The 17,730-nt window shown below is 21.6% G+C and overlaps 5 protein-coding genes across 5 annotated transcripts; 4 read left to right on the top strand and 1 right to left on the bottom strand. All coding sequences in view use genetic code 6, as the record gives it.

Annotated features, from left to right (window-relative positions):
• Positions 1–2,174: 2,174 nt before the first annotated feature.
• TTHERM_00647540 (acyltransferase family protein) lies at positions 2,175–4,622 on the top strand (the record flags this gene model as incomplete). The annotated part of the gene is made up of 1 exon (XM_001027463.1): positions 2,175–4,622. The coding sequence occupies one exon, from the start codon at positions 2,175–2,177 to the stop codon at positions 4,620–4,622; it is 2,448 nt and encodes an 815-aa protein (XP_001027463.1).
• Positions 4,623–5,022: 400 nt separating this feature from the next.
• Positions 5,023–5,841, top strand: TTHERM_00647530 (forkhead transcription factor, putative; the record flags this gene model as incomplete). Its single annotated transcript, XM_001027462.4, has 2 exons — positions 5,023–5,286; positions 5,416–5,841. Exons 1-2 carry the CDS (start codon positions 5,086–5,088, stop codon positions 5,839–5,841), a joined length of 627 nt encoding a protein of 208 aa, XP_001027462.1. The 5' UTR covers positions 5,023–5,085.
• Positions 5,842–6,069: 228 nt separating this feature from the next.
• TTHERM_000647529 (transmembrane protein, putative) lies at positions 6,070–6,390 on the top strand (the record flags this gene model as incomplete). Its single annotated transcript, XM_012800942.1, has 1 exon — positions 6,070–6,390. The coding sequence occupies one exon, from the start codon at positions 6,070–6,072 to the stop codon at positions 6,388–6,390; it is 321 nt and encodes a 106-aa protein (XP_012656396.1).
• Positions 6,391–9,931: 3,541 nt separating this feature from the next.
• On the top strand, positions 9,932–11,648 carry TTHERM_00647520 (kinase domain protein; the record flags this gene model as incomplete). Its single annotated transcript, XM_001027461.3, has 10 exons — positions 9,932–9,970; positions 10,027–10,076; positions 10,193–10,291; positions 10,346–10,435; positions 10,764–10,853; positions 10,915–11,004; positions 11,075–11,164; positions 11,221–11,310; positions 11,368–11,460; positions 11,558–11,648. The coding sequence occupies 10 exons, from the start codon at positions 9,932–9,934 to the stop codon at positions 11,646–11,648; spliced, it is 822 nt and encodes a 273-aa protein (XP_001027461.3).
• A 363-nt stretch (positions 11,649–12,011) lies between these two features.
• On the bottom strand, positions 12,012–16,698 carry TTHERM_00647510 (hypothetical protein; the record flags this gene model as incomplete). The annotated part of the gene is made up of 3 exons (XM_001027460.3): positions 12,012–14,804; positions 14,934–15,418; positions 15,477–16,698. The coding sequence occupies 3 exons, from the start codon at positions 16,696–16,698 to the stop codon at positions 12,012–12,014; spliced, it is 4,500 nt and encodes a 1,499-aa protein (XP_001027460.1).
• Positions 16,699–17,730: the final 1,032 nt, after the last annotated feature.

Genomic DNA, 17,730 nt, shown 5'->3' with positions numbered 1-17,730 from the left:
TTATATATTAGATTCTATTTGTTAAGATTATGATTCTAGAAAAACATATTACAAAGATATTTTTAGTTAAAATTTTATTTATTGAATAATCACAAAATAATTTTCATCAAAATAACTCAAAATAACGTAAATGTCAAATCCAACAAATTATTTTTTTCAAAATGAATAAAATATGCAAACATAAATAAATTATTAGAATATTCACTTAAGATCAAAATATTTTGTTCAAATTTCTTCGCTGCTAATAGAAACAAAAAGTACAGAATATATATTAAAAGCTAGATAAGGGGAGGATATTAACTTATAAAAGGAATAATAGCCTAATGAATTCTAAGATTAAGTATTGCTATTTGCAGCAAATTTTTTCTGTAGATGTTTTTGTTTATTAAAAAATAAATTAATTAATTAATTTTTAAATTTAATATAATTTTATATTAATATATTTATTTATTTATTTACTTTTAAATTTAAAATAAATAATTTAAATTTAAATTTTATTTTATATAAATTAATAAATAAAATATAAATTTATTGATAATTAATTTTATGTTGTTTTTCTATTTCTTATTTTATTTAATTAAATATTAATTAATATATATATCAATAAATTGTGAAATCTATCATTATATTAATAATTTATTTTTAAATTCATTAGAATAAATTTGACTTATAATATTTATTTTTATATTATATTTTTATATAAGCATAAAATACAGTTTATAAAATTTAAGCTTATTTAATCCAGATCTTAGCACTCATATGGAAATATCTGTACTTTAAATATCAAAATTAATATATTAATTTTATTCTTAAAAATTTAATTTATTCATTCAAAAAATATTTTACTTTTATTTTGAAGATTAAATGATAATAATATATATTTACTGCCACCATTCATCTTATAGTCTAGTAAATTTTATATTTAAAAGATTAAAATATTTTATCAATTTTTTTAATTTAATGTAGAGTTAGTTTATCATTAATATTAATTTAAAAATTTAAATATAATTAGATGGCAAATACTATATTTTAACAGAAATCGTTAACAGTCATTTAAGTTGCTAATATAGTTGAATAAATATTAAATAATTAATTATTTAAATTGGAATAATTAATTTATCTGAACAATATTGTCTTCTTATGAAACAGATATAAATAAGACAAATATTTATCTAACTATGTTCATCTATACAATAAGTTTTTTATAAAATTATTTTTTTTTCTCACTATTATTCTACCTTATTTTTATGGATAACAATTTTAAAAATAGTTTCTCTATTTTTAGATAGTTTAAATAATTATTAAGATAGAAATTTGAAAGCAATTTTTACGATCAGAAAAGGCTAAAAAAAATTTGATTAAATTTTTGATAAGAAAGCATCTATAAGAAAAAGTAAAAATAATAAAAAAAGCTAAATTTAATCGTTTTTTATTGATATATAGTAAAAATTATACTTTTAATAATATCTTAAAAAATTAAAACCTTTATTTATTAACATAATAATTCTAATAAATGTTATAAACAAATTTTTTATAAAAAAAACTAAAATTAAAATAAATCTTATTTAAATTATTTCCATTTACTGTTTTTTACTTTTTTTAAACTGGTTAAATTTTTGATCAGCATCTCCCTAATTAGGTAGATCAGATTTTCATAAGGATAAATAGAAAGTAACCAATTATAAAATGATTAAACTAGGCATTTACTTTTATTAACATATACACTTAATTTTTAAAAGTTGACAAATCAATCAAAATTTTTTTGATTTTATGCTTAAAGTTTTAAACTTTAAAAATAAAATGAAGATTTTCTTTAATTTTCATTTGCTTATTTTTGTTTGATTTGGTCTATTTTCTATTCATAATTTTTTTGATCAAAACCTAATAAGCAACAAAAAAATCATATAAATTCAAAAATTAATAAGAATTTATTAAATCTTTTAACCTAACCTATGAATATTTTTACAAAAGTTTTTTTGTATGCAAAAGAATGTAAACTAAGTTATTATATTACATTTGAAATAGATTGCTGCTTTAATTAACCACCAAAGTTGCAATTTAAAAAATGTATTTAAAAATAGAAAAATTTATCATAAACTCAAATAATAAATAAATAAAATAATAATTTACGATACGACATTTTTTTTTCACAAAAACTCCTTAAAAAAAATAAAATGAAATCTTGTGAGTAAATTTTGGAAGAAATCCAAGAATGCATAAAGACTAAGCAGATTTCAGATGATCCAACTATATAAAAGACTTTTGAATATTCTGGTGTTTAATGGAATGATTAAGGAGACATTAATTCATGCTTGAGAGATTCTTAAATGAATTTTGTAGAGTTCTCTGTTAAATAGGGCCCATAAAAAATATATAGGGGATTATGTTTACCTTAATAATGCAATGCTGAATATCTTAATGATAATAAAAATATTGTGATTTAATTTACAAAAGGTTTAAAATTACCTTATCCTATTTAGGCTAACTAAATTTCATTCACTCCATATCCATATAATAATCAACCAAGTTTCTCTTCATCTGACTTCATCCTGGTTACTTTATTTCTCTCATTATTTATAATTCTGATATTTGCATCTTACGCTGCTTCTAAATTTATGAAAAACAAAAAAATTCAAGATAATCTTGTAAAATAAACTAATAATAGAGTAAGCAGAAAATAATTTTAAGAAAATGTTATTTTTAGATCAAGTCTAGAAAAACCATTTTTAGAACAAAATAAATAGCAAAAGGACACCGAAAATTAAAAAGAAGTCAAAAAAGTTGATCTAAAAGAGCTAAGAAACAGCCAATAGAATGTGAAAAAACAATCTAAGATATTTTAAATCCTAAATTGTTGGAATCTTAAAGAAAATATTTAAAAAATATTCACTTTAAATGTGAGCAACAAAGATCTGTAAGCATTCAATTGTATCCGTGTGATCAGCTTTATGCAGGTTATTCTGGGACATGAATTCTTTATTCGCGTTTAGTACTTAGGAAATCCTTTAGATTTGTTTATAATTCAAAAAAATGCATTTTCACTCTTTATTTTTTCCTGCCTTTTTTCTGTTGATGTTTTTTTCTTTCTTGGTGGCTTCTTTGTAGCTTATGTCTCAGCTGACCCAAAGTTCTTATAGCTTTTTTCTTTCACAAAAAAACTGAGAATGCTCATTTCTTTTATTGCCGCTATTGTTAATCGTCTATTTAGAATCATGCCTTCCTATTTAGTTGCTTTGATCATATTTTGGAAATACATTCAATTTTTTGGGGACTCTCCAACATGGTTCGAATTTATTAATTTCTCAAAATAGTGCAATGACGGATGGTGGGTGAGGGTTTTACTTATTGATAACCTTTTTGATGATGGGCAAAAGTGTTTTGGATGGGGCTGGTACTTATCTAATGACATTTAAATGTTCATATTCTCATTGCTACTCATTATCATTTATGCCAATCATAGACTTGCTGGAAAAATATCTATTTTGGTTACATTCTTAACGTTTTAAGCTATTAGTCTTTATTAATCTTATTCTAATAATTATCTTATAATTAGTTCTTTGTAAACTATGCCTAAATAGGAATACTATTTTAAACCATGGAGCAGATCTCCTCCTTACTTCATAGGTTTAATTTTTGGTATTTTCTACAAAGAATTTGTACTGGAAAAATCCAAGTAAATAAAAACAACTTTCATATCTTAAATATAAACTTTAATCTAAAAATATAAAATTACTAAATATGGCTGCTATTCTTTAGGATTATTTTTAATTTTCTTTTTAATATTTGGTCCTCGCCCTCTTCAAGTTAATGGATAAAATTACTGGAATTAAGGCTTTTAAAATTTTTGGTTTGGAACTTGCCGTACAATTTATGTAGTAGGAATAATCCTTGTTTTATTACCAGGAATGTGTGGTTCATAGGATTTTTTGATGAAGGTTATGAGCTCAAAAATATTTCAATTTATAGCTAAATTGACTTTCTAGGGATATCTTATCCATTACATTGTTCTTACCTTTTCTCTTTGGAATTTCAAAGATTCTCTTTACGTTAACAACGAAAATATTCTTTAGCTTTACTCCACTGAGTTAGTATTTACACTATCCCTTTCATTACTATTTGTTATTTTAATTGAGTAGCCTTTCACAAATCTTGCAAATATAATTTTTAATCGTCAAAAAGCAAGCAAACAATAAATAGCTGCTGAAATTAGAAATAGTAATTAAATTGAATATAGAAAAAGTAAAGAGTATTAATTAAGGATCAGCAAGTAAATTTCATCAAGAAGTAGCAAATAAAATGAAAATAGGAACAGTAAATAAAGGAAATCAAATATTAATAAGCAACTAAATACAAGAAACAGTAATTAAAACAATTCAAGAAATAGTAATTAAAATATTTCAAGAAATGGTAAATCAGTTGAATTTAGAAAAAGTAATTAAACTGAATCAAGATTTAGCAAATCAAGCTAATTTAGAATAAGCAATGAAAGTAATCAAATTTAAGATTAACAGATTATACTAAGTTAAGAAAACTAATAAGTGGCAAGTGATAATTAGTAATTTGTAATGAATATTGAGAATCTTTAGCAATAAGAATAAGGATAATAAGAAATAAAATAATGAATTGCTAATATTTTAACTAAATTATTTTTATAAAATTATTTTAAATTATATTTTTTGAAATCTTATTTTAATAGCTGTTTATTATTTTAATATTCTAATTGCTAATTTGAATAATGACAAAACGTCTATAACTTTAATTATTTATTAACACAATTATTTTGGTAAATATTGTTTTTTTTTTATAAATATGTTTGACAAAATCTAATCTTAAAAACTATTTAAAACCTAATTATATAACCATTATCAAAGGTGGGAATATTATCGAATCCTTTTTTTAATTATTAGATATTATCCAAAATATATCCTAATTAAAAATCATCTTTATATTAAAAATTTTTAATTCTCATACCCCATTATATTGAATTAAGGAGAAAATATCAAATTGAATAAGATTATAATTGCTTTAATATAATTAATTTAAATAATAAAATTGATAAAAATATAAAATATTAAGGGTAAAAAAATGAAAGATACTAAAAGTATGTAAACTACTAATAATGAATAAACTACTAAAAATTTTATGATTAAAGGAATTAAGTATCCTTATCTAAATAAATTTGATAGCCTTAAGTCTAACACAAATTTAAAATCTAAGTCAATTCAGTCAATTTAGAGTTAATAATACTTGTCTCCTAAAAAAGGGGGAGGTATAATTCCACAATAGGTTAATATTTTTTAATTTTTATTATCAAAGAAATTGATGAACTATAATTCTTCATTGATTTTTGAATTATACTTTTTTAGAATTAAAAAATGAAACAGATTCTTGAAACTTTATATTCTTTAAAAATAGAAAAAAGGTAATGAAATCAATCAAAGTTTAGTAAATACTGGTAGTGTTTGCACCTAAGAGAAAAAAGTTACTTCTTTAGATTAGTTGATTGAAAATAATTATAAACTTTTTGATAGATAACGAAAAATATTCTAACAAATGCAAGAAGATTAGTAAAAAATTTTCGACCGAATGCTTGAATAGTAGTAAAAAATGCTTGAATAGTAGTAAAAAATGTTTGAATAGTAGTAAAAAATGTTTGAATAGTAGTAAAAAATGTTTGAATAGTAGTAAAAAATGTTTGAATAGTAGTAAAAAATTTTCGACCGTTAGTCAATAATTGCCGACCGAATGCTTGAATAGTAGTAAAAAATGCTCGAAGATTAGCAAGTAATATTTGCTAGAATGGATTAAATGATAGATCGAAAATTTGCAAAATCGACTTGAATAATATGAAGATCACATTTAAGAAAATTGAAGAAACACTAAATAATAGCAACAAAACAAAACCTAAAAAAACTTAAATATTAATAATGAAAATAATAATAACAATTTACCTAAAAATGTGATTAATCTAGTTAAATATAAATAAAATCAATTGTATGAAAAAATCAATTATTATTTAGAAAAAAATATGTTTTAAATAAATTTTTTAATATATTATATAAAATTTTAATGACAAAATTAATAGAAATGTCTAATATCATGAAAGATTAACTTATTTTAGTTGCTATAGATATATTATTGATAAATATTAGAATGATATCAACATAAAAATTAAATTATAAAAAATACTTTATAATAATTACAACTTTTTTATGTTATTTAAATAATATATTGACTAATTCATAAATAAATTTGATCTTGAGCAAATAGTTTATTTTTTCTACTTCTTTGCAATTTTAAAGTTCACTTTCACTAACAAGATCGAAGCAGTTGATCATTCTGGATCTATAAATATACTTAAATAAAATTTAATAAGTTAATCATAAATGAAATATGATTAGTAGAATCAGTATTACATACTTTATACGTTAAAAATAAATTTTTTTTAATTTACCTTAGTTTATTCAATATTTTTAAAGACTTCTTCCATTTTAATTTATGAAATCAAATTATTTTTTATCGATTAATAAGTATTTTTCTACATTAGATGCATATTTATGTTTTAATTTTCTCTCACCTCCTATAAGAGTTTCGTAACAATGATTATATTTTTGAGTTATATCATTCTGATTATTATTTCATTTTATTGTATTAAATTTTTATATTTTACATCAAGATTCATCAACCTCCCAATAATAAGCATGCTCAATACTAAACTAAAAGTTTTTGTCTTAGATAATTTTTTATTGATTAATATATTTATGCTACCCATTTACTTGTATGTTCTATAAAGATAAAAATTACTTACATAAAGAGTTAATTAAATATTATAAAAATTAAAAGAATCTATTTTTTTGTTTACTAAATATCTTAAAATTTCAAAATGTTCAACTAATTAATTGATGATATTTCAAATTGTAAATTAAAATGCCTTTTAATGAACTTTATAAAAAAATAGTATCTTTCTTACGAGTTCCTTTATTTATCAGCAAAATATTATTAGTTTTATTAAAACTACACTTAAAAACTGGAACAGATTTTAACAAATTATATTACAAAAGAGTGTACTTAACTCATTCAAATATTTAAAATATTTATAAATATAAATTATTGTTCTATTGAAAATAATTATAGAAATTATTTCTAAATTCATTAAATTCTTTTTAATTAATTTTAAATAAAAACAAAAAAACATTGCAGATTTATAATTAAGGAGTAAATATTAATTAATTATTGAAATTTTAATAAAGCACATAAAGACGAAATTCAAATAAAAATCTTTTTATATTTTTTAAAAATTTAATTAATTTTGAGTGTTTAAGAAAATATAATTGAATTTTATTAAATAAATGAATTTTTGCTAGCAACTAACTAATTCTTATATACTATAATTTTAATAAACCTTTAATTCTAGTACCAATCAAATCTGCGATGAAGGAGCTTCTTACTTGGTTAATTACTTTTCTAAATGCTCTAATTTAAAGTTAAATTGTAAAACTAAATTAGTTTTTTAAAACATTTATCCAACATTTTTTAAATAAATATGACAAAATTAAGTAAATGATTAAGGTTTATTAAGCTTGAGTTAAGGAATTCAAAAATGTAAAAATTTAAGATCTTTAGAAATAACTCTATGATAAGATCAATTTAATTTATTTATCGATTGTATATTTTCAAGTATGTGCTATTTAATATTTTATATAATTAGGGATAAAAGAGCTAAACGTCTAGTGATTTCAATATTATCCTATTTTAATTTGAAAAATGTAACATTATTTATTATTTAATTATCTTTAATTCATTTACTGAATAGTTTTGGTTTGGTTTAGGTACTAATTTTGGTAATTTTGTGTTTGCTAACAAGTTAATAAATGAGTTTAATGTCACATCTTGAAGTTTTATGAATATAAACAGTTTTAAATTTTATTTTTTACTAATAGTAAATCATAAATATTTTTAAATATAGAATTTATAATCGTTGCATTTTAAAGCCAAGGGAAAACATCAAGGTTCTGCTTGCTAATTTATGGACTTCCAAGTATATTATTGGAAGGCTGTATTTTTCAAAAATTTTTAAAAATAAAATCAATTATTCATAATTAAAATTGAGCTTGTTATGCTACCTAAAAAAAAATTTTTTTTGGTACCACCCGTTTAAATAATACAAATAATTTATATTTTTAATTAAAAGTAAAGTATGAAAATATTTAATTTTATTGTCTTATTAAATAATTCATTTATCCATTTTTATTTCTGAGATAAACTGAATTTGTTAAATAGTGAGAGTTTAATCTTACAGTATTTGAAGTCATCTAGCAGAATTAGTATTGAAAATTTATGATGATGAGGTTTAGTATGTAAAATAAATATAATATTTAGAAGAAGCTTCAGGAAAAATGAATGAAAAACATATTTTAATTTAAAAATTTTTTAATTTATGAATTATCAATAATATATTAGTGAAATCTTCCTTCATTTTAGAAAACATTGTGAATCTTTTCACTGCATAGATTATCAATTATATTATTAATTTTATTAGCAGAAATATAATTCCAAGATTAAATATTGCTTCTCTTAGTTATTTTCTTGTTTTAATATTTTATTTTTTTATTTATTTCATCTTTTTTGCACAGATAAATTCGATTAGATTTAAATATGGGTTTTATGGGGCGTTTAAGTACTCTTGGCATTATGTCTTAAAGCTATTTTTACTTTTGAAAAGATTTGTGATGGAACATTGTCATGCTAAAACCTCCAATTATTATTTCCTTTATAAATAAAATATTTTGAAAGGATTTCAATGTATTTTTATGAGTTGATTGTAACATCTACTTATTCTATTCCTACCTTACCTTTCGACAAACGCTTTTCAACCTCTATAAGAATTTATATTAAAATTTAAATATTTTTTTAATCATTTACTTAAAAAAATGTGTTACCAAATTAAATAAATAGCTATGTATGTTTCTGACTGTCTTTTTGTTTACCTTTTTGACTAAATTTTATTTACTTTAAAACTAAAACTATTTGTTTTATTTGAATACATATTTAGTTAGTTTTACTTTTTATTATAGGTTAAAATGGTTTTTAAATTTTTGATAGTTTATTCTAATTAATATATAATTAAAAGAAATTTAGAAAACTGTTTAGTATAAAAAAAAATATAGATTAAATTTTAAAAATCTTTTTCATTACTTTTTATTAATCTATATTTTCACTCCTTTACAACACTTATGAAGTGTATTTATAAATTTTCTATGTTTGAATAGTCCTCAATTGTTTAACACAGTCTGAATAGCTTCTTGGTAATTAAATGGAAATCAAATAAAAAAAATGGAGAGATATAATATTTTGGATAAACTAAAATTCTAATGAAAACATAATTATTTAACTCCAATCAAGAAATATAATTTAAGGAATGGATAAGATTCTGAATAAAATAATTTATTTTTTAACTTTAACTTTAACTTTAACTTTAACTTTAATTTGATTTATAAACATTTAATAAAATGTATTTATTTTTTTAAATAAAAACAAAATATTTAAATATACCTACCCTTATCAGCAAACTTTGTTTTTATAAAATTACTCAATTTATATTTTTTAAAAAACAATTTAGTTTGAAGTTTAACTTTTTATTTATAAACTTATACTTAAAATCTATTTAAAGCTAATTATTATTTTAATTCATCATTTAAATTCTAAAATATAGATAAGAATATTACTAAAAATTTCAATTAATAATAAATATATAATTTACCTTTGTGACTGAAAATAGTTTCATAATTTGGTTACAATTGAAATTGGTTATTAAAATTTTTATTTTATGAATACTAATTATGTTATTTTTGCCAATTAATATCCTAATTTCTTTTAATATAAATATTTTTTATTTTTTTCATCATCTTTGATTTCTTGAAAATTAAAAGTCATGTCATCTAAAATAAGCAATATTTATAATCTCTAAGATGTAAATATTATTTTTAAATTTAAATCAGCTGAATTTGACTTTTATCAAATCTATAGCTTGATAAGTAAATTAAATCTTAACTCAAAAACGCAAATTTAGATTTTAGGTAAAACTTCATTTTAATTTATAAAAGCTTATAAACACCAAATCTTAAAAAATAAGTTTTTATACTCAAACTAAATTATGATTTATATTAAATAATTTATAAATATTTTAATTAAGTAAAACTAATGCCATTTATTCAGATGGAATTTCTGGTTCTGGTTTGAGTGCCCAGTTAGCGCAACTCATAAATCTTGAAAATTTATCAATCAACTTACAGTTTAAATTTAATTTCTTATAAATTTAATGTTTATTTTTCTTTTAAATATACAGTAAAAGTAATCTTGAGGATACAGATGTATTTGAGTTAGTAAATTCTTTAGAAAAATGCTAAAATTTAATAAGTCTAAATATAAAACTTGAGTAATTTTTAAAAAACGATTACATTATTTGAAGTTTCTAAATGTTAAGATCATTAATTTGACCAAAAAATTTCTTTAAAATTTTACTAAAATAAATAAATATCAAAATTAAAAGAAAAAAACAAAATTAGTCAAGTTAAATATTTTGTTAAATTGCAATAAAGCAAAAAATGACTAAATTCAGATAAAAATCTGTTTAAATTTATAAATTTTAAAGGCTTAATTAATTTTGAGTGCCAGCCAATAAAATTGAATTTTATTAATAAATCAAATTTTCTAGCAATTATTTATTTCTTATGCACTAAGTTTTAGCCTATGTTTAATATTAGTACCAACCACATAGGCGATGAAGGAGCTTCTTATTTGGGTAATTATTTGTCTAAATGCTCTAATTTAAAGTACTTAAATATTGATTTATGGTAAAGTTAAATAAGGTTTTTAATTTTTTAATATTTATTCAATATTTATTTAAATAAATAGGACAAATCAAATAAACGATTAAGGTTTATTAAGCTTAAGTTAAGGAATTCAAAAGTGTAAAAATTTAAGATCTTTAGAACTTACTCTATGGTAAGATCTATTTAACAATTATAAATTTTTAAATAAATATTAATTAATATTTTATATAATTTCAATTAAGCGAAAACGGATTTGGAAATAAAGGAGCTATAGATCTAGTGACTTCAATATAATCCTGTTATAATTTGAAAAATTTAACAATAGATTTTTCGTAATAAGCTACTTAAAAGTTTTTCTTTTAAAAATTATTATTTATTATTTAATTAGCTTAAACTCATTTGCTGAATAATTTGGGTTTGGTTTAGGCACTGCTTTGGCAAGGTTATGTTATTTAACAAGCTTATAACTGAATTTAAGGTTACATCTTTAAAATTGATATATATAAAAAGTTTTAAATTTTATTTTCATTAATAGCAACTCATAAGCATTAGACGATACTGATTGCTATGATTTATGTAATCTTTTGGCTAAAAATGAACACCTAATTGCTATAAATCTTGAGTTATAGTAATAATTTTTTTTTTATTCCTTAATTTTATTTTGAAGGAATAAAAAATATTTTTTAAGACTTGGTTAATAAAAAAATTCAAATTTATCATAAAAGGAACAACAACTGCTGGTATGTGACAAAAAAATAACTTGAAGTTAAATTTAAAAAAATGAAAAAACTAATAAAATTAAATTTTAGTTTTTGAAAAATAAGTGAGTGAGTGATTTATGTCTCTTATTTTTATATTAAAAAGGTTTATAAATTTATTTTATATTAAATTTTAAGTTATTTAAATAGAACTTTTTAAATTTTTATATACAATTTAATAAATAATTTTGATTAACTCAATTTCATATTTATAATATTTAATCTTGAAAATTAAATCAACTTTAAAAATTTTTAGTTTTGATTTTAATGAAAATCTATTTAGAAAGGAAAATAAATAATCAATTAATTAATAAATATTTAAAATTTTTAATAAAGTTAAATTTATCAAATGATCAATTTGGATAGTGAAAAATAAATGATAAATAAATATAAAGTTTTAATTGACAAAATAAATGACAAATCATATTCTTTTACTGTTTTAATTATGTCCCAAGAGCTTTGAAACTCTTGTGGCTTATTCGGTTTTTCTATTGCCTTTTGTTTTATTTTGGTTGTCGAAAAAAATTGATGATTAACCTTGGGAATCATTTAACTAGCTTTAAACATTGACGTTGTTATTTGGTGCTGGAGTATTTACTACTGGTTTAACATTTAGAGGAGTGCTTGGTTTTGAAAATAGAGTACTTGCTCCTGCATTTTAGGATAAATAATTTGTCTGACGACTCTCATAAAATTGTTAGTTATTAATAGGATTAATCTAATTGTAATTGTTACTCTGGCTAAAATAGTTGTTACCATTATTGTTTCCAAAACTGGTGTTAAAGCCATTGTTACCCAGGCTCATACTCTAGTTCATTGGGTTTTCTATACCCATTGAATCGAAATTGTAGTTATTGCTACTGTTATTTTATTGATTCCAAGGTTTTCCATTATTGCTATTGTTAAAGGCATTCTAATTTTACCAATTACTATTTTGATTATTATCAATAATCATATTATTGCTTCCATTACCAAAAGATTAGTTAAGAATACTATTGGCATTATTTTAGTTATTTTGATTGGTTTAGTTACTTTACAAAAATGGGTTATTGTTATTAACATTGGTATTTGTGTTAAAAATGTTGTTACCATTCTGGTTATTAGCAAACACATCTGTCTTATTTTGAGAAGCATTAAATACATTTTAATTGCTGGGTTGGTTAAATAAGTTGTTATTTTAGTTATTTTAAAATAAATTTTGCTACTAAGTGTTGTTTTAATTCCATGGATTGTTGTTATTAAGAGTATTATTAGTGTTTTAGTTATTTAACCAGCTATTTGATGTTGGAGTGCTCTTAGCTGAAAAGGGATTGGCGTTGTTACTAACAGTATTTGTGTTATTATTTGTTGTATTTTATTATTAAACATTCCCAAATATGTTATTTTGTTGACTAAATAGATTATTAGCAGTTTAATTAGTAGCTGTTTGTTGTTGATTTGAAAACATGTTTTTATTTTAGGAAACTAAACTTTCAAGACTTAAAGGCTTTGGTGCTTAGTTATTAGAATTATTCTGTTGTGAAGAGCCAGCAAAAGGATTATTTGATGGTTGAGAGAATGGATTCTAAGTTGTTTGCTAAAATGGATTCTAAGTTGCTTGTTAAAAGGGATTTGTTGTCTTGTTAGGAGGACTGTTTGTCTTTTTGTTTTGATTTCCAGAGCTATCATTAGATTAAATGTTAGTTTTTTTATCAAGGTCTTATTATGTTTAAGTAGTATTTTTATTAAATAAATTTTCTGCATTCTAAGAAAAGAGGCTCTTCTATTTTGAGTCTGTTTGCTAATTTTGCTAAGCGTTTTCTTTAGATTTACTGTCAGTTTTAGGTGCGAATATATTCACTCCTTAAGCTTAATTATTTGGAGCAAATAGATTTATAGATGGTGTGTTAGTTTAATTTGTTTTTTAGTCATTATTTGCTTCATTTTAGCCAGGAGCATTTTGCTAGTCCTTTTTCTTTGAGTCTGAAATTTTTAGAGGAATTATTTTCTTCTTTGAGTCTTATTACAAAACCTAAGATTCTACTAAATTATTTGTAATAGTTGCATTTTAAGTTGTGGGTTACTATGTAATTTCTTGTTAATTGTTATTACTTTAAGCTTACTTTGATGTTAAAGACTCAGATCTTCTTATATCTAACTGTGATTTTAAAATTTCATTATCTTTCTTTAATTAATCTTATTCAGTTTATTCTTCCACTTTATCACTCTGTTTCTATTACTCTGTTTTTTCGTCTTTCTAAGATGCTTTGGATGCAGAAAATAAATTTACACCAGAATTAGCAAATAAGTTTAAAGGTTATACAGCAGGTTGTTTTTAAGATTTTTCCTAATTTTAATTATTCAATTGGCTTTTTTCCTCACTGCCTGAAGTTGAATTATTAGGAGGGTTATCTATACGTTAAAATATATTAGGCCCTAAAACTGATTTTTTTTCTTCCGATTTTTCCTCAGTTTAAGATTAATTCTTATCTTAATTACCAAAAATATTTGAAGCAACATCAGAAGCTATTTATTTAACTTCAACTTTAGAAACTTCTTTATTAGCAGTTAAGTTAATACCACTGTTGCTTTGATTGCTAGGATTTATTGTTGAAAATATGTTGTTTGCTTAGTTCTTTTAGAATAAATTGTTATTAATTTCGCTGGCTATTTAAATTTAGTTAGGGTTTTGATTATGAAGAGTATTTTCTGAGCTACTGACACCACTAACTGGTTAAGCTTAATTCTTATTTTGGCTTCCATTAATTTAAAATACAGTTTCTTGGGCTTATTTCTAGTTAAATTGTAAAAGGTCATCTTACTTTGATGCAGAGTTGTTGAAAATTTAATCAATACTAAAGTTCTTATTTTCACTATTGTTGCTCTTTTCTTAAATTGGAGAAAGTTTTTTCTTATTACTTGCCAAAATAGTTTCTTTATTCTTAATTACTTCTGAAAAATCAATAGATCCATTCAATTTCTCATCTTTTTATTAGAGCTGTTGTAAAATCTATTACTTTATTTCTTGTTATTATTTTTCTGAAATGTTAATTGCCCCTTCAGAACTTTATATTTTCTTTAAAAACTAAACAAATAAATCAAATATTTCTTGAGATTCTGTCATTTTCAGCATCATGTTTTAAAAATCTTCTTTTAGTTCTCCTATAAAAGGCACTGGAGAACGATACAAAGATGATGGTCCTTGGCGAGCACCCTTCTTATGTAAACCATTAATCTAAATTTATTAAAATGAATATTTCAATATTTTGAAAGATCTAAACCCTATTAAAAGAATTCAAAAGTTATTTGAACATAAAAGTGTTTTTTGTAGGATCTATATAAATTTTAAATGAAATAAAATTACTTTATTTTTTCCGTCATCATCAGATGAACAAGATGTTTAAAATTCATCGTTTGAAGATGATGATTTTTTATTTGCATTTGCTTGGTTGCCTTGTTGATTCTTCTTAGCAATAATATGCCTTTATGGTTTGTTTGAATCCACACTATATATCATGTTAGAGTCCTAATCTTAGAGTTAACTATCTAAGATTTAATCATATTCTTCAATTTCATTAGATTTATGGTCTTCTTCATCTTCGTCATCATCTTCATTTAACATATATCTTTATTTTTCTTTCATTTTTTTGTGAAGGTCTTTCAATATTTTTTGTTTCTTATATCTATCCTCTTCATTTTCAGTTAATTTAAAATTATTCATCTAAGCTGCCCTGGTATTTTCTGCAAGTGACCAATTTACTCTATTATTGTATCTCTCTTAATTTTATAATCTTTCTACTTGCATTTATGCTTATTCTTTTACTCTTCTTTCAATATCAATAATTTTACCTATTTATTAATATAAAATTTTAGTTATTTAATATCAATAATATTTTAATTGTTTTACTTTCTTTTTTGACAACAGAACTATAGGGTCTGAGATTATATGGATTTATTGCAATGGGTTTGAGTACTTTGACCTTTTAATCCTCTTAAGTCATAGTTTAGTTTGTTTATTGAAGATTTTTATTTTGCAATTTCTTTTTATTTTACTAGTCTTTAATGTATTTATTATCATAAAAGACTATAATCTTTTGTAAGATATTTTATTTTGTATAGCTTGATCCTTAATAAGTATATCTAGCATTGAAAGAACTGTGGTTTCCTATGTTTGAAGAGGGAATTCTTGAAGATTAATGATTTATATTATATTTAAATCCATTTAAGACTGAATTTTCTGATTAATTCATAACATCCTCAGGCATATGCCTTTAAATAGCAGTGGCATTCAAATTTTATACTTAATTCGCGCTCTGATAATATTGTGGCTACTGATTAATATAATTTTATTGATACTAGTTTGTTTAATAAATTTATTTGCTTTATTTGCTAGAAGAGCTATTTTGGCTATATTGTATTTAATATTGCTAATCCTAGTTTGGTTATCTCTGTTGATTAAATTATTACACATTTTTCTATGAATTATTTTATTCTTTTTGTATATTATATGTGTTGTAGTGAATGACTACATTATTTTAAGTTTTTTTATAATTCAACTACTATTATTACTGCTGCAAATTAGAATTACTAATAACTGATTATGAAGACTATCTGCTAGATTTGGGTTAGTTGAGGTTTTACTTTCTTGGAGTCTCTTAGTTATTAATTTAATTGCTCTTCTTTTATTCTTGATTAATTTCAGCTACCATTTCATTTTTTTGGGCTTATTTACCTGCATTTATATCTAAATTGTTAATCTCCTACTCTAAAATTTGTCTTTCGGCTTACTTATTCTTCAAGTAGTTGACTATGTTATCTTTTAAGCTAAAGCATTTGATTTTTTGAATGAAGCTAGCAAAGCTAGGGAAGAAGCCTGAAGTTACCTATTCCTTAGCCTTATTTATATCCCTAACATCATCGACGATATTAATATTTCCAGAATTCTGTTATATTAATTTCTTAAGCTTTCTTTTAGACTAGATAGCATTTTCAGAATAGAGTATTTCATCATACTCTTCTTGCAGTTGTTATTGCTTTTTGACTGTGTTTGGGAAATTCTTCTTCTGATTTTTAGAGCCTATAATCTATGCTGAGTTTTACTGTTAAGAATACTAATATGCCTAGTTCATATTTTAATTATTAGATATCTCTTATCAATATATTTGATGAATTTTTTATATTGCTTTTTATTAAGAGCTAGCTAATTTTTGCTAATTAATTATAAATTAAATTATTTATATTTAAGTTATTGTATTTATTAAATGAAAATTTCCTTATTGAATAATGAATGCGTGTCTGATATTTTTTAAGCTTTAAATTAATAAGAAATACCATTCATAAAATAATAAATCTGTTTAACTCGAAATATTCGCAAATTCTTTTCGCGGATATTTATCTATATTTAGAATTAAACCGAATATGTTATGGCGCGGATCATTAACTAACCTATAAGATTTAAAATACATTTAAAGGAAAATGAAAAGCATTGTTTAAAACCAACGAATCATCTTTTATTTTCAATCTTATCTTTAAAATCCTACAAACAAGCAAAATATATGCCATGTATTATAATTTATATTCTTAGAAAAAATTACTTTTTCGAATTCAAAAAATTTTTATTTTAATTTTTATTATAAATGATAAAAAGTAAATATCTGTTGTAAGCTAAGCTTTAATGTTTATTTTTGTATTAATTTTTAATATAGAGTATTATTGATCCAGAAATAATAAAATATTTTGAAGAAATTAAATTAGTTGTAAAAAAATAAAAGTTATTTAATGAAAAATAAGATAGATAAAATATAATTCAATACTAAGTTCGGTTTTTATCAAGTTAAATATACTGAGTCAGAAATACGACTAATCAAAAATCTAAATGTAAATGAAGATATAAATCTAAAATATAAAATAAGCTATTTTTAAATGAAAAAAACTTTTAGTCGTTGAATTTACTTTTTTAAAAAAATTAACATATAGTAAAGAACTAAACTTACAAATAATGTGTCAATGAAATTATTTTTATTGATAGTAAAAATAATGTAATTAATTTTTATGTAATACAAATTAGCAACTTAATATGTTTAAATTTGCAATTTTTATGATTAAATAGATAATTAGTGAACTTTCAAATAAGTTTATTCTTATAATACATTCATCTTAAT

The sequence above is a fragment of the Tetrahymena thermophila genome, assembly GCF_000189635.1.
Source record: "Tetrahymena thermophila SB210 genomic scaffold scf_8253887, whole genome shotgun sequence".
Taxonomy (NCBI): Eukaryota; Ciliophora; class Oligohymenophorea; order Hymenostomatida; family Tetrahymenidae; genus Tetrahymena; species Tetrahymena thermophila.
This window is presented reverse-complemented; position numbering and strand designations above follow the sequence as displayed.